We start from the raw sequence: 15,921 nt of genomic DNA, 5'->3' as shown, positions 1-15,921 counted from the left end.
TCCTGGAGGCAGGTCTGGGTCCCCGGTAGAAATTTACAAGAGAAGATAGACAAAAGCTAGTTGCATTTGGAGAGTTGTTAGCATAGATGAATTTGCCAAAGCCATAATGACTGGACTAGTGAGATGCTTGTCTAATCTAGAGATGGATGACCAAGATTTAGTCAGGAGGAAATAGAATCATGGAAGGAACTTAAGGAGACATCAGAAAGAGAGGAATCTAAAACAGAAGTCTCAAGAAAAAAGAAATTTAATTGGCGATCATATCAGGAAGATTAAATATAATATGAAGTAAAGGGGACTAGAAGACTCATTTTATTTTTGTAACTTTTAGTTGATATATAAAAATTATTTTCTAATGTGGGCATGGTGTTGTATTATATAAAAATTATTTTCTAATGTGGGCATGGTGTTGTATTCCAAGCCAGAGGCTGATTACCATCACTGATTACTAGCACTGTTTCACAAATTGTTAAATACACTTTTCCATTTTTATCACCTTTTTAAAATTTCATTTATTTTTCTGTGTTTAATTTACTTTTGAAACAAATGTTTATTTTGTTGGAATTCAGAGAATGTATGCTCTACATGGAAAATGATTTGTAATTTATTTTTAAGCTGAGGAAATATTGTTTGTATATATGTAAGTAGCTCCTGAAATATGAATTGACATTTGTTAGTTATTTTGTTTTGTTTGAGGAATGATAGTTAACTAGAATAAATGGATAAAGTGAGCAAAACCAGGTTTCTGGGGGAGATATGAAAATTGTCAATATATTTTAAAGAAAATAGACATTCCTTTTCAGCATTAAAGTACAATCCACAACCTCTTTTGTGTAAGTGAATATATTGATGTCTTTGTTCTCCTACAGTAGAACTTTAAAAACATTTAAATGTAGTATATTGTGGTGTTATATCTGCCCTCTGCTGGAGAAAATATATTTTTGCTAATAAACAAAATCACTTTAGTAATTTTTTTGAATGAAATAATACTTTGTAACTTAAGAGTGCTATAAAATAGAGTTTGGGAAAAATACCCTTCTTATTTAAAAGCGATGTATTATTTTTTTTTTGCTATAGTCCTATATAGTAAATTGTTCCGTTTAAAATGTCAGTAGTGCCCTTGTTGAGAAATACTTATTATACTGGTGATTAATACTTCATTGTGGCTGTGTGTGTGTGTATGTGTATGTAGTTGTATTGTTGGAATTTTTCTGCAAATTCTAGGTCTGCTCTATTCACCGTGGAAGCTACTAGCTGTATGTACCTATTTAACTGAATTTAAACATTCAGTTAGTTTCGTTAGCTACTTTTCAAAGTTTAATAGTCATGTTTAGCCAAGAGCTGTGGGTGTTGGACAATGCAGACTGTATAGCCCATTTTTAATATCAACAGAAACCTCAATAAGGATGTTAACATTAAAAAGTTATATTTTGTTAAGGCATGGAGCTCTGGCTGGCCATAATGAATTAATCATGTAGTTGGGTCTGGTGAATTTCTGATCCACTTTTCTACTTCCTTACTGTTGCTTTTATTATGCCTCCAGCTCCAACCTTCACAGTTGAAATGAGGGTTATAATTTTCATGAAGTAACCACTGATCTTAAATTTGTAATGCATTTGTTTCTTTGCCATATATGCTTTTCACATAGAACACTTTCTACATAAATAATTAACTGAAGGATTTTTTTGGTAGGGTAGAAGATGGTTATTTATTGTACTATGTAATTACTTCAGCTTGTATGTATTTATTGCCAAATGACTAGTTTTCTCAGTATAGAGTATCGAGTATTTCCAGCATTTTGATTCTTTACTATGAATATTTGAGTTAGAAAGTACTTAATGACCATAGCTGAGGTAAAAGCTACTTTTCCTTTTTGGTGGGTTTGGAAGGCAGCGTGAGTCAGTACATAGAGAATCTAACTTTATGACAGTGTGCGTGATGGCGTGCGTACTCTGTATTCCACTGGTTGGAAAAATCAGACAGTTGAACCAGTTTCTGATGATTATACAACTGTAGGCTTCCTAGCCAGGATATGGACGTGGATATAATTCACCAGTGACTGATTTTACTTACTACTACTTTTACTTGGGTGTATGTGTGTAAATAAATATGTATATCTGTTTAACTGTATACATATTTCCACATGTGTAGATTAAAAAATCGTCCATCTCAAATCAAGATAGGGAAGGTTACATCACCATAAAGACCTCTTAGTTGCCCTCTCATAAATAGACACACATTTCTATTATTTTTTGTTTTCACATGCCTAACTTTGGAAGACTTGAGTTTCTGTTCCACTTCACTTTTTTTTTTTCCCCATTTAAAAATGTTGTATAGGATCTAGAGAAATTGCTCACTTGGTAAGAGCATGCCCTGCACTTATACAGGACCCGAGTTCAGTTCCCAGCACCGAAGTTGGGTAACTCCAGCTTCAGGGGATCCATGCCTCTGGCCTCTGAGTGCCCTTGCACTCATGTGTCCATATCCACACACAAACACAGACACTTTATGCTGCTTAGTTTTTCTCAACTTGACACAAGCCTAGCCACACATGGGAAGAAGGAATCCTAATTGAGGAACTGCTTCTGTCAGATGGAATTGTGGGTGTCTGTGGGGCATTTTCTTGATTGTTAGGTCTACCCAGTCCACTGTGAGAGGTGTGGGCCCTGAAGAACAAGGCAGGAAGCAGTGCTTCTCAGTGGTTTCTGCTTTAGGCTTTTGCCTTAGGCTCTTGCCCTGGCTTTTCTTGGCTTTAATCCTTAGAAGCTGCAATCCTTCCTTCTCCAGGTTGCTTTTGGCCATGCAACGAAAGAAAGCAAACTGAAGTTTCATTTCTGAAGTAAATGGCCAACAGTGCAGTTTGCTGACTTGTATGGTAACTGCATGTTTAGATTCATAAAAACCAAAATGAAGCAAACCCAAGCTGATCTAACTTTTCAGTTATTTTTCTTTCTTCCTCTTTTCTTCTTTCTTTCCTTTTTTCTCCCTTCCTCTTTTCCCTCCCTCCCTCCCTCCCTCCTACTACTGTACACACACACACACACACACACACACACACACACACACTTTACTTTTGTGACAAGGTCTTGTTATGTATCCTGGCTTGGCATGAGTTTATCTTTGTGATGTAATCTAGATAGTTTCCTAGAAGTATTTTAAGTTTATTGTAGGTTACTTACCTCGTTCTATTTGCCATTTCTTGATAACTTATCTCTTTAGGAATGCTGCTTTATGTATTTTGTTTGCCTTTTAAGTTGTTTTAGTCATTGTGTTTCACATTTGGCTAGAAATGGAATTCAGTGTGTTGTTTTAGTAGTAACAGACATGGAAATATTTTAGTTTTGCTGAAATTTCATGTCTCCCAAGTTCCCTGAAGATAATAGTTATATTCAGGTTTATCTGTAACATCTGTTCTCATGCATTTCTTAGATAACTTGGAAAAAAAATGACAGAATTACTGATATTGATGTTGCTACTACTCCTATGTTCCATTGAAAGATTGACATTACTGACCAAATAATACACATTATTTGCATTAATCTTCTATTCTCTGAAGACTAAACCAGTGTGTAGAGGAAATTTCTTAAGACGTGTTCTTCATTTAGGTTTTATTTTACTTTGCTAAACACTGATAGCACATATTATTCAAGCCATATGCAAACATTTGGTTATATATTGTACTATGTTATTAAAACTGCTTTGTGTATCATCTCATTCACTTTTATACTTTTGAAAACATCTGTTAACATAATTATAGCTTGCTATTCTTAATATGGTACAAAATTCATCTTCATCTTTGTATTTCTTCGGCTAAAAATAAAATGAAAGCCCATTTATTCTATAGTTGTTTTGTTAATTTTTTGATTTATCAGTGTTATATATGTTATATCAGAGCCATTAAAGGGCATTAGTCAACCCTCTGTTATTTATGAACTTGGTGAAAGAGGAGTTAGACTCTACAGTTAGTTCAGAATGTTCTTTTATCCAATAGTTTCTGCTTTGCTTTATATGAACCTTTCTTAAAGTATCAGTTCTTATATAGAGAAACATTAATTATCAAAATTATTTTCTCCACTATAGGGCTATTATAGCTTTCATATTAGTATTTTTATGAACTCTCGAGTGTGTGAATGAGTGGATCTCTAGTTCTTGTGACTTCTCCTGGGGCTCATTTCCTTCTGTTGGTTTGCCTTGTCCAATTGTTTTATTATATTTTAGTTTGTTATATTTGATTGATATCTCCTAGCAACCATTCTTTTCTAGTGAAAGACTGAAAAGGAGTGGATCCAGTCAGAGGGGAGGTGGTGAGGCACTGGGAGGAGTAGAGGGAAACTGTAATCAGGATAGAGTGTATGAGAAAAGAATCTATCTTTAGCAAAAGGGGCGGGAAGAACCATAGACTAATGGGAAGGGGGATAGATTTGGCTAAGAATTTATAATGCTGTGAGAAGATGAGCAGTGGAGGATAGTAACAAAACGAAGATATTTATCCCATAACAGCTGCACTCAAGAAATGAGGATATCAAGTTCACCAAAGTTTGGATTTGGACAAACAAGCACCTACTGACCATCTCAGAAGCACACACACATCCCCTTTTTCTTGTTACAAGAAAATGGTTAACATTCTGGCCTTCCTTGGTGTCCATGCTCGCCTCTCTTAAAAAAATGTTTCAGTCACCATTGCTAGTGTTGAAGTTAAGTGGAAATTGAGCACGGCGTATTTTTAATTTTATGACAAGCAAAAACTAATAACTTGAAATTATAGTAAAGCTTTTCAGAAATCCATTTTCCTTGGCTGAACTGTTCTTTGTCAGCCACTTCTTCCTCCCACCCCAAATCCCACCCCAGTCTGTGACAGGCCTAATCCTTACAAGTGACTAGAATTCTTCTGTATTCCTGTGAGAAAATAAATGTTCAAAGAAGAAAAAAAGGAAACAGTGATACTTATATACAATGGGATGCACAGGTGGCTCTAGGACCCCATCTGGAGTAGCATGAATAATAAAAACACAGAGACAGATAAGGGGGTTCAACCTGTGTTATACTCACATCACACATCACATAGAACCCCAAAACAAGACCACCACAGAGCCAGGATCCGATGCACTGTAATCCAACACACCAGCACAACAGGTGGAGGAAAACAGCTCCTAGCCCTCAGAGTAAGGGGTTTTTAAAGGGAAAAACTGCAAGCAGGATAGCACAAGCCTTGGCGTTTCAGGATTGGGTAAAGGCATACAACCTTTGAATTCGTTGGTTGTGGTATGGGGGATTTCAAAACAGTGGCTATCAGCAGACAAGAATCTTAAAACATTGATTAATCAGATAGCTACAAGGATGTTTGAAGCAAGCAGATGTTGTTTGGATACCCCATTGGGGTCACTTTGACCAGGGCAGGCACAGTTTCTTGGAAATGTTTATGACTTTGCTGGGGCTGCATTCATTCCTCAATTAGGCCCTGTCTAAAATGTAATTCTTTCTCAAAATGGAGTTTGTTCTGTTCCTTCAACTGAAGATAAGAAAAGCAAAGCAGCCAACCACTAGAGAGCCCTTTTACCTCTACCAAGTCTTCAGACCAAAGGGACGGGATCTTGTCTCCATGAATTCTCAAATTCTACACCACACCGAGTTCATGTCTCTTCTCCTTTATATTCCTCTCTCCGCCCAGCAATTTTACTCCTGTCTCCACCTCCCTAATGCTGACATTAAAGGCGTAGGATCCTAAGTGCTGGGATTACTTTTGTATGAGCTCTGTTTCTTTTTTAAATAGATTCAACCCAGGGTGGCCTTGAACTCACAGAGATCCAACTGCTTCTGTTTCCTTGAACCCTGGGATTAAAAGTGTGTCCCACCATTCTCTGGCCTGTATGGCTGACTGGTATGGCTGCTTTTCCCTCTTATCTTCAGGCAAGCTTTATTTATTCAAACACTAATAGACCACTATAATTTGATGTAGGCCCATGCAGGCAGGCCCTTGCATACTTCCTCAGTCTCTGTGAGTTTATATTGTATCGGTCCTGCTGTGTTTAGAATTCTTGTTTCTTTGGTATCCTTTATCCCCTCTGTCTCTTAGACTCCTTTCCGCAGGGTTCCCCTGAGCTCTGAGGGGGAGGAATTTTAGGGAGACACCCCTTTTTAGTATTCTGATGTCTCCCACTTTCTGCCTATAGTCTGGACGTAGGTCTCTGTATTTATTCCCCTGTTTTTGCATGAGGAAATTTCTTTGATGATGGATGAACAAAGTACTGATCTAAGAGTATAGTAGAATGCCAGTAGGGGTTATTTTGGTTTTAATTTTTCCTTTGGTCCCTGGTCTCAGGTTTTTTCATAACCCAAGCAGTATTGGATATGGGTTCCATCTCATGGAGTGGGCCTTAAATCAAATTACTATTTCTTACCCACAGATGGACTGATACCTAAGTTGATTCCATGGCTTGACTGGTAATGTGGAGTGGCTGTGACTAAAACAGTTTCTTGTGGCTTTATGGCATCCATCACAGTTGTGTTGTCAGTACTTGGAAGGAAACCTCTTGGAGTGTTAGTGTTCTGCTGTGTGAAGCCTCCTTCTTGTATTGGTAGTTGTATTGAGGAAATGGTCCCTGAGCAGCCATAACATTTCTCTGTATAGCTCCAGAAATCTCCAAGGAAGTGGCTCCTTGATTGAAAGCTCCCACATATTTTGAAGAATGGCATGGCTGAATATGTGGGTGCTGCCAATGGAGTATACGTTTAAGCATGGTAGAAGTATCATGCAGAGTCCCACTGTACTTAGGAAACACAGAGACAGCAGAGTTGGCTCATTTCTGGTTCACATCTTTGCCCTATCTGGTAGAGTTACTTGGTTTTGTTCCCCACAGCTTCCAAAGGGACAGGGAAAGGATTGACAGATTTGAGTCAGCCAGCCCAACAATTCATGCCTAAGTAACTTTAGTCATTTAAGTAGGAAAAACATCAAGGGCTGCTTACCATACAGATTTAACACGAAATCAACATTCTTCAGTGGACTTTAGCTAATAATGCTTAACCCTTTGCAAAATGCCATTTTGGAAGGTTGGGTATTCCTGATCTGCCTAAATAAACAAATGTGTGTAAGAAATATGCATGTGGTAGTCAGTATAAGCCTTTGTGCCTGTGTCTTGGAACACATTTCTTGTGGCTTGGTGAGTTTTGTATGCGGTTATTGTGTGCTGAATGTTTGAAGACTTCTAGAATTTTGCTTTTCAAAAATGTGGTCATTGAATGACATCATGGGCATCTTGGGAACTCATCAAAAAAAAGACAGAATTCTTGTTGTCAGTTCAGGAACTGCAGTTAAAGCCAGTGGTGGCACAGAATCCTAGGTAAAACATACAGTAAACTGATTTCCAAAGTGGTTGCACAAGTTTGCATTCCCACCAGCAATGGATGAGTGTTCTCCTTATTCCACATCCTCTCCAGCAAAGGCTATCATTGGTGTTTTGATTTTAGCCATTCTTACAGGTGTAAGATGGTATCTCAAAGTTGTTTTGATTTGCATTTCCCCGATCGCTAAGGAGGTTGAGTGTCTTTTGGCCATTTGAACTTCTTCTGTTGAGAATTCTCTGTTCAGTTCAGTGCCCCATTTTTAAATTAGGTTAATTAGCATTTTAAAGTCTAGTTTCTTGAGTTCTTTATATATTTTGGAGATCAGACCTTTGTCTGTTGTGGGGTTGGTGAAGATCTTCTCCCAGTCAGTAGGTTGCCTCTTTGTCTTAGTGACAGTGTCCTTTGCTTTACAGAAGCTTCTCAGTTTTAGGAGGTCCTATTTATTCAATGTTGCCCTTAGTGTCTGTGCTACTGGGGTTATACGTAGGAAGTGGTCTCCTGTGCCCATGTGTTGTAGACTCCTTCCCACTTTCTCTTCTATCGGGTTTAGTGTGTAGAACGTCAGTTTTTATATGTGCATAAGTGTTAGTGAAACAAATGCTTGTCTTCTTACCACCTTCAGCAGCACAGAGTAGCCAGTGCCCTCCAGGCCTGCATATCATTTCCAGATATTTTTCTCTGATCACACCCTGTTTTCTCAGTACCAGATCCTACCTCAGAGGTAGAAGCTTTCAGTTACTCCGAGTTATATTTGCATATTTTCAACTTCACAAGTGGTTTAATACTCTGTATTCCTTTTAAAACATTCTAAAATCTGATACTTTTGAGATTCATCATTGGGTACAAGGCTTTTTGAGGCAGTCTTGTTTTCGTTATTGCAAGCACTTTTCCCCACTGTATTAGAGCACAGTTGAGGCCCTGGTAGTTTAAAGAACATTTTGAGCGTGTGCTTATTTTCATGTTTCTTGAATAAACATTTTTTTCTTTCAAGTACCCACTCGCCTTTTTTTTTTTTTTTTTTTTTTTTTTTGATTTTCGAGACAGGGTTTCTCCATAGCTTTTGGTTCCTGTCCTGGAACTAGCTCTTGTAGACCAGGCTGGCCTCAAACTCACAGAGATCCACCTGCCTCTGCCTCCCGAGTGCTGGGATTAAAGGCGTGCGCCACCACCGCCCGGCCTACCCACTCATTTTTATCTGCTCATTGTTTTTTCCTGTTTGTCCTTTCTTACTGATATTTACATTTTATTTAGATATAATCATGCTATTTACCATAGACTGACCCTGAACTTGTGACTCTCCTGCCTGAGCCTCCAAAGTTTTGGGATTATAGGCCTGCATACCACTCACAGAAATATTTACATTTTTTGAAAAATGAGTGTTCTGCTCTTGGAATCTCAGCTATTCAAGATGCTACAAGACAGTCACAAGTTTGAGGCCAGCCATGAACTGTTAAATGAGACCCTGTCTAACAAAAAACAAAACAAACAAACAAAACCTTTATTTGATTTAGTTAACATTTTAATTATTATCTTAGTTAATAAGGAATTTTTCGTTGGGGTATATATATTACTGCTGTTCAGATATGCATAGTGAAAACTGTTTGAATTAATTAGTTTTAAATTCTAGGGAAACATTGCCAGGAAAGCAAGACCAGTAGAATGACTAGAGTTCTTTTCTCTGTGCTGTGATGTATACAATAAATATGGGTATGCATGCTCTTGTGTGCTTCTGTGGAGGCCAGAGCAGAATATTGTCTGGTATTTTCCCTATAGGTCCCTGTCTACCATGTTGTCTTGACAGGGTTTTTCACTGGATCTGAAGCGCACAGTTTTGGCTAGGGTGCTGGCTGTCCACGGATCTTCTGGCTCTGTCCTCCAATGCTGTGGTTATAGGCATACACTGCCATGCTTGGAATTTTACGTGGATGCTGGGGATTTGAACTCAGGTCCTCATGCATGGATAACAAGTACTTCTACCCACTGATCCATCTCCCCAGTCTTGACTAAGGTTCTTAAAGATTGGTTTGTAACCTTTTAGTACAGGTCTGGTAGGCATTCTGTGAAACTGTTGCCAGTATCATTTGAAGAAACTTGAGCATGTGATTTCTATAAGCTATTAACAACTATTTATGAACTAGAATGCAACTAGTGTACAGTCAGGATGTTTAGTTTCTAATACTTGCCTTTCCTTGTTTCTTTCTTAATTAGGTCCCCGATGGGCTTCCTGGAATATTGGTGTGTTTATTTGCATCAGATGTGCTGGAATTCATAGAAATCTTGGGGTTCATATATCCAGGGTCAAGTCAGTCAATTTAGACCAATGGACGCCAGAACAGATACAGGTAAACATTACTTAAAAAGAAATTATTAAAAATGTATTTTAAATAACTTTAAAATACTTAATCTTTCTTGTGTCTAAGGATTAATATTAAAATAAATGCTGAAATGGCATATGTCATATTAAAATTTGAATTATTTCACTTATTAATTCACTGATGTTAATTTCCTGTTGAGTCTGTGGTAGTCAGTTTCAAATCCATTTTTCTTTTTTTTGTTCTAAAATGTTGATTTCACAGTATTTAAAAATGTTTTGAGTTGGTGAAATTTGCCTCTATTCCTGCCAGTAGAGGGAGTCTGAGTGAAGATAAAGGGAAGCCCACCTCTTGCCTGAAAACCGACCTGAAGACTGTCTCTTCTGTCTAGAAGTGTTCCTGGGGTGCAGAAGGAGGCAGGAGTAGGTGACAGCCCAACGAGAAAGGGCTGTTGTGTCCAGTTTTGGTCTGTGAAGAGTAGTTAGCTTTGTCACAGATAAATTTACAATTGTATGAGTTTGCTGTTCTTCCATGGTGACAGTTCTAAATCTTTAAAGTCTTGCTTTTTAGTCCTTCAGGTTAGCTGCACATGTAAAAACAGTTACTTTTATTGGTCTTACTGATTTTTATTATGTCCTTTGAAATTGCCATTAAAACATTCTGAATATATCAATACACAGCCATCTTTTGGTATCACAAAAGATTATTTTCAGGATGCCTGCTAGATAGCCAAACCCACTGATGCTCGGGTGCTTTTAATAGGTGGAATAACATTTGCACATATCTGTTTATACACATTCTTGCACATGCTTGAAATCATCCCTTGTTACTTACAGTATTGGGTACCACTTAGATACCCTTAGATAAACTATTTTGTTTAAGGAATAATGACAAGAAAAGGAAGTGAATGAACGCTCCTGCATGCATACACACAATAATATTATGTTTTGTACAGATGTGGTTTTCCCTCCTATTTCCAGTCTGTAGTTGATAAAAGGCTTCAGATGCAGAGCTCAAAGATACAGAGGACAATGGTATTTGGGGGACTTCAGCAATACACGGACATACCTCAGAATTAGAAAAGATTAGAAAAGATACACCTACTTGGTTATGGGCTGTGGTAACAGAATTTGTAAAGACCTTTAGGCTATAAAGTCAAGTATAGTTGATTTAGTTCTGTCTTAAAATTAGCTTCTGAGGTTATTGTTGGTAAAGGCCATACAAGCACATACTATCCTCTGACTATTTTCTAAACCTCGGGCGAGAAACCGTACAAATTAGATCATAGAGGAGAACTTTTGAATACTTCATATGAGACAGTGTTCTTACTAGCATCTCTGTAGCAGATGTGGTAACTAAATGACATGCTCTTTCTCAAGAAAGAATGATGAGTAGATTAAATATTTAAATTGCATTTGTAAACACTTATAGAGGATAAAAATTGAAGACAGAGGATGTGTACTTTTTAATGGCTCATTTTAAACCAAGGAGAAGACTCATTAGACACTCTGGTTCTTTGGAAATATTTTAATAAAGACCATTGAGAGAATTTGAATAATAGATTATCTGAGGCAGGTAGTTGTACATTTTAGAGCATAATTTTCCCATCAGAACTATAGTTAACTGGTTTTTGTAAAATAGATAATAGGTACTTGGCAGCATACTGACGTTTTAAGAAATTAGGAATTTTAAAAACAAATTATATACAATATTTGAAACATATTTGAACATATTTATTAACAGGTGTTACCTATCAACTTCTTGAAGTAGGAATCATTATGAGATGTAAGACTTTCTAATTGTTTGTCACCAGTGAATACTCTGTCTGGCCCATAGTTCGCAGAGCTCTTCTTCCCACTGTGCCTGGATGAGAAGTAAGGCTAAGATGTTCTTGGGAACCCAGCGATAAGCAGTTGTTTTACTTTAGAACATAGTCACATAAACAGGTGGCCATCTAGCACTTTGTGGTGGGCTCTGCAGGTACTTGTAAGCCATATGAAGTAGTTACTGTTGTTTTTAAAAGTACTTTCTGAGATAGCCAAATTAAAACAAGTTAAGTTGTCATTGATAATGCTGAGTTTTTCAGGCTGTGTTTTGTTCAATCTATGTTTTGGCTTAGAATATTTCAAGGCAAGTTGATTCCAGCAAGGCAGTAGAACAAAATCATTAAGACAGACCGCCAAAGATAGACTTGTATGATTTCCCAGGCTATTTGATTTCAGAAGGCATCAATGTTTTATTTGTATAATAAGAGTAATATTGTCTGCTTTGTAGGGAGAATAAAATGAGTGAGAATGGGTGAAACATGAGCTAGTATAGTATCTGACACATTTTAAACAAGCCATAAATGCTAATAAATTATTATTATTAGTATCTGGTTCATTTATACATTATATAAAACCCTCAGCATTGTTACCATGAAATATCTTAAGCAATTTAGCATCTTTCTGATAGGTTATGATGAGTTGGTTTCTAAATTTACTGCTGAGGGTCAATTATTCTGTATTATTGAATATTAAGAAATTTCTCTTTGAGAGTACTAGCCAAAAATAGTAATTTCATTTATAATGGTTAATCTTGATTGCCAGCTTTACTAGGATTTAGAATTACCATGGTAACAAAACTGGGCATCTCTTTGAGGGATTATCTAGAGTAGGTTAATTACAACATTGTGAAAGGAATACTTGTGTCTTAATTCTACCATAAGCCATCTGATTTTCATAGACATAGCCATGTTAATCAGTTTCTTGTGTGTCATTCCTGAAATACTTTGTGCATAAATATACAAACATTTAGATGGCATATGTTTTTACAACATTATATAAGAATGTTTTGACCTGGCCATCAGATTCTTCTTTCCTGGATCTATTCCTCAGAAAATTAAGTAGATGTTTTAAATGGTTGTGTATGCTCATGTGTGCTTCTTTAGAGCTAGAGGTTGATGTTGGGTATCTTCCTTAGTCACTCTCCACCCTCCCCTGTGACCCTTATTTTTGAGAGACATGGTCTCACTGTGTAGATCTGAGTGATCTGGAACTCTTGCTGTGTGCTACCCATCTGCCTCTGCCTCCCAAATGCTGGGACTAAATGAATGTGCCACCTGTTCTTATTATTTTGAGACATGCTTTTTCTCTGAACCTGAATGTTCACTGCCTGATTTGACTCATTGGTCAGCGAGTTTCAGGAATCTGTATGTATGTGCTGTACTGTGCCTAGCTCTTTATGTGAGTCCTGGGGGTCCCAGCTCAAGTCCTCGTGCTCTTAAATGTTTACGGACTGAAACATTTGTCCAGCCCTAGTTGAAATAGTTCTACTTTTCTTCTGCATTTATCAGAGCTATGCAGCATCTTTCTATAAACATTCTTCTAAAAACACTAATGTCTATTTAAGATTTTGATTTAGTACCTCACATTTTGCATTTGGGAACTTAGAGGGCATTACTATACTCTAATCATTCACAATATCTGCTTTCTGTTATTTTTTCAACTCATTTATCTCATTTTTAAAAAGCAAGCAGAGGAGTGTCGAGATGACTTAGCAAGTGCTTGCAGCATATGCGTGAGCTGAGTTCAGATGCCCCAGCATTACAGGGTGGCGATAAGCAGATTCTGAGCAGCGCTCACCAACCAGGCAGTATAACCAAAGCAACAAGCGCCAGGTTCAGTGAGAGAGTCTCAAAGGATGTGAACAACTGAGGAAAGATACCCAGCATTGAGTTCTGTGACCTTCCCACATGCATGTACAAGTGATTGTACCTGTGCTCACATAAGTATAACTCTCTCCCCATACACTCCTGAATAAAAGCAACCAGTAAACCTTAAAAGACAAGTATAAAAAACTAGTGAAGACTAGACAAGTAACTTTCTGATTAGTTCAAAACTTAGTTTTACTCTTAATGTCTGCTGAGCAAGTTCATCTCAGCATCTCAGTGATGAAATTCCAGGAGCATTCCAAGGATAGACAGCAGAAGCATGCTCAGGAGAAGGGGAGATGGGACAAGGAATCCCAGAGCCACACTACACAGAGCTGTTGAGCCTGGAAGAACTGTATTTCCAGTTTATTTTTTAGGGTAGGACAAATAGAAACTTATCTCTTAACTCTACTGTTCAGGGTTTTGGAATGTTAACACAAAGAAAAAAGTCAATAGGTTTCATTCTCAGGAAAAAGAATCATTTACTTGGGGTTTCAGTTGGGATTGTGATTAGTCTTGCCTTTTTTATTATGTTTGTTTCCTGAGACTGACAGTAACTTATGCTTGGACACCTGTGTTTCTGTCTGACTTTAGTTATGTGTGTGTGTGTGTGTGTTATACAAGTGTGTTTGTTTTTGTAGAGACCACAGATCAATGTTGGATAGTGCTTCTTAAGTTCTGTTTTAAAAGATAGTCTCTTACTGGCTTACTGGCCTGGAATTAGCTAGCCTGGTTGGCCAGTGAGCCCCAGGCATTGCATTGTAACAACAGTATGTGAGCATAGATACTTTTTCTTGTTCAGCATATTCAGTTACAGTTGTATTTTTTGAAATTGATTCTGAAATATTGTCTGGCTTTTTACTTGTAGTGTATTTTCTAAGTTATGGATTACATTGAAAAACTAAAATAAATTATAGATTAAAAAGGGCAAAATCCTTTTTGTAGCAGGTTATGGGATTCTTTTTTTTTTTTGAAAGTAACAGCTTTTTTATTGATTTTTATTGAGTCTACATTTTTCTCTGCTCTGGTTATGGGATTCTTAAGTGTTGTTTATTATACTATAAATGAGCACACTGTGAATTTAAGATGGTATTGGGATTTGAACTTAGAGCGCAGCAAGCTTGGCTAGTGTTTCCCACTGAGTTCATATCCCCAAGAACAGATTGAATCTAATGGCTAAAGTAAATAGTGTTAACTTTATAGTATGTTCTATCTAGCTGCCATTTCATAACTATGAAATGCATAGTTCCTTTATGAGCCTTAATACACTATATGTTTTTATAAGTATCAATGACATTGGCTTTGTATTCTATATGATCTTGTAGTATTTTGATAACATTCTCTAGAGTCAAAGTATTTTTTTGTTTGCCAGATGCTTGTTTTTTGTGTTTTTAAAGTCTTAATTTCGAAATGAACTCAATTTAAAGTATTTTTTTAAAAGTGTTAATAAAAATATTGGCTTATAATCCATACATCTCCCTTCTTCACATTTGAATACTGGGTGAAATAGAAAAAGGTATTGACAGATAATGTTATAACCTCACTATTATAAGATAATATTCACAATTCTTAGTATATTTGGATTTTTAATGGCTTGGGTACAAGTATTTCTCATCCTAGAGAGTAAAAACAGGTTTTAAAAGTGTGTTTTTCAGAAATGTGGGGAAAATGTGTTTTTAAGAACGATGTCTAGTACTTATATAGTCTGGCTTGATTCCCAGAAACTAGATGGTAAAAGTGAAGAAATCTCATTTATAACCCCAACTTACATTTCTTCCTGGTTACAAACAATTAAAGTATAATGCTTACTTTTTTCTTAAAAGAATTTTTAATTTTTATTTGTTAGGGATAGAATGGGTATAAGGTGCTACAATGTATCTGTGGATGTCAGAGGACAGCCTGCAGGGCTTAGTTTTCTCCTTCCACCATGGGGGTTGGGGATGGATCTCAAGTTACTTAGATTTCGTTTCCCTTATGTTGAAAGGACTAAATGATAAAAATATTTAATTCTTTATCTCTTTCATCATTTTTTTTACACTTGTTACCACTTGCATCCCTTCTCAAGAGGAATAGCAATCTTGTTTACCTGAGAGCCAGGTGGAATAGTTACCCAGATTTGAGTGTATGCTGGGACCTTAGACACCAGCAAGCCTTCAGTTGTGAGAATTTATGCTTATTTTTACTTAAAGGAAAATACCTCTTTGTCCTCTTTAGAGCTTCAACTCAAGACCAGCGTCAAGATAGTTCTTAAACTTAGATTGTTTTCTCAGGAGTTTAGGGTTTATGTCTGGGAAATCAGGACAAAAAAACTACATTGTAAAAACTGAATCTCTAATTAAAATAGTTAAATGCAAGTTGTCTGTAAATTATATTAATATTAAAATATTTTGTCTGTGAATCTTATATTTGTTTGTAGTGTGGTAAAATATCAAGGAAATGCTATTTGACTAGTTACCACTTGTAACTATAAAAATCTAAACTAAAAAAAAACTATAAAAATCTAAAAAATTATTATACAATTATTTTGTATTTTCTGAATTCTTAGATTTTAGGGAAGAGGTTTGTAATGGGTTT

At 36.6% G+C, this 15,921-nt stretch overlaps 1 protein-coding gene across 2 annotated transcripts in view; it reads left to right on the top strand.

The window, feature by feature from the left end:
- Smap1 (small ArfGAP 1) overlaps positions 1-15,921 on the top strand; it is a 73,204-nt gene that overhangs the window by 21,320 nt on the left and 35,963 nt on the right. For both annotated transcript variants that reach the window (XM_057794762.1, XM_057794763.1), the window contains exon 2: positions 9,553-9,686. In XM_057794762.1, the coding sequence (XP_057650745.1) occupies positions 9,553-9,686 (134 nt within the window). The remainder of the gene's footprint in view (positions 1-9,552; positions 9,687-15,921) is intronic.

This window comes from Chionomys nivalis, chromosome 19, assembly GCF_950005125.1.
Source record: "Chionomys nivalis chromosome 19, mChiNiv1.1, whole genome shotgun sequence".
Classification (NCBI taxonomy): domain Eukaryota; kingdom Metazoa; phylum Chordata; class Mammalia; order Rodentia; family Cricetidae; genus Chionomys; species Chionomys nivalis.
Note: the sequence above shows the minus strand (reverse complement) of the source record. Positions and strands in the feature narration are given on the sequence as shown.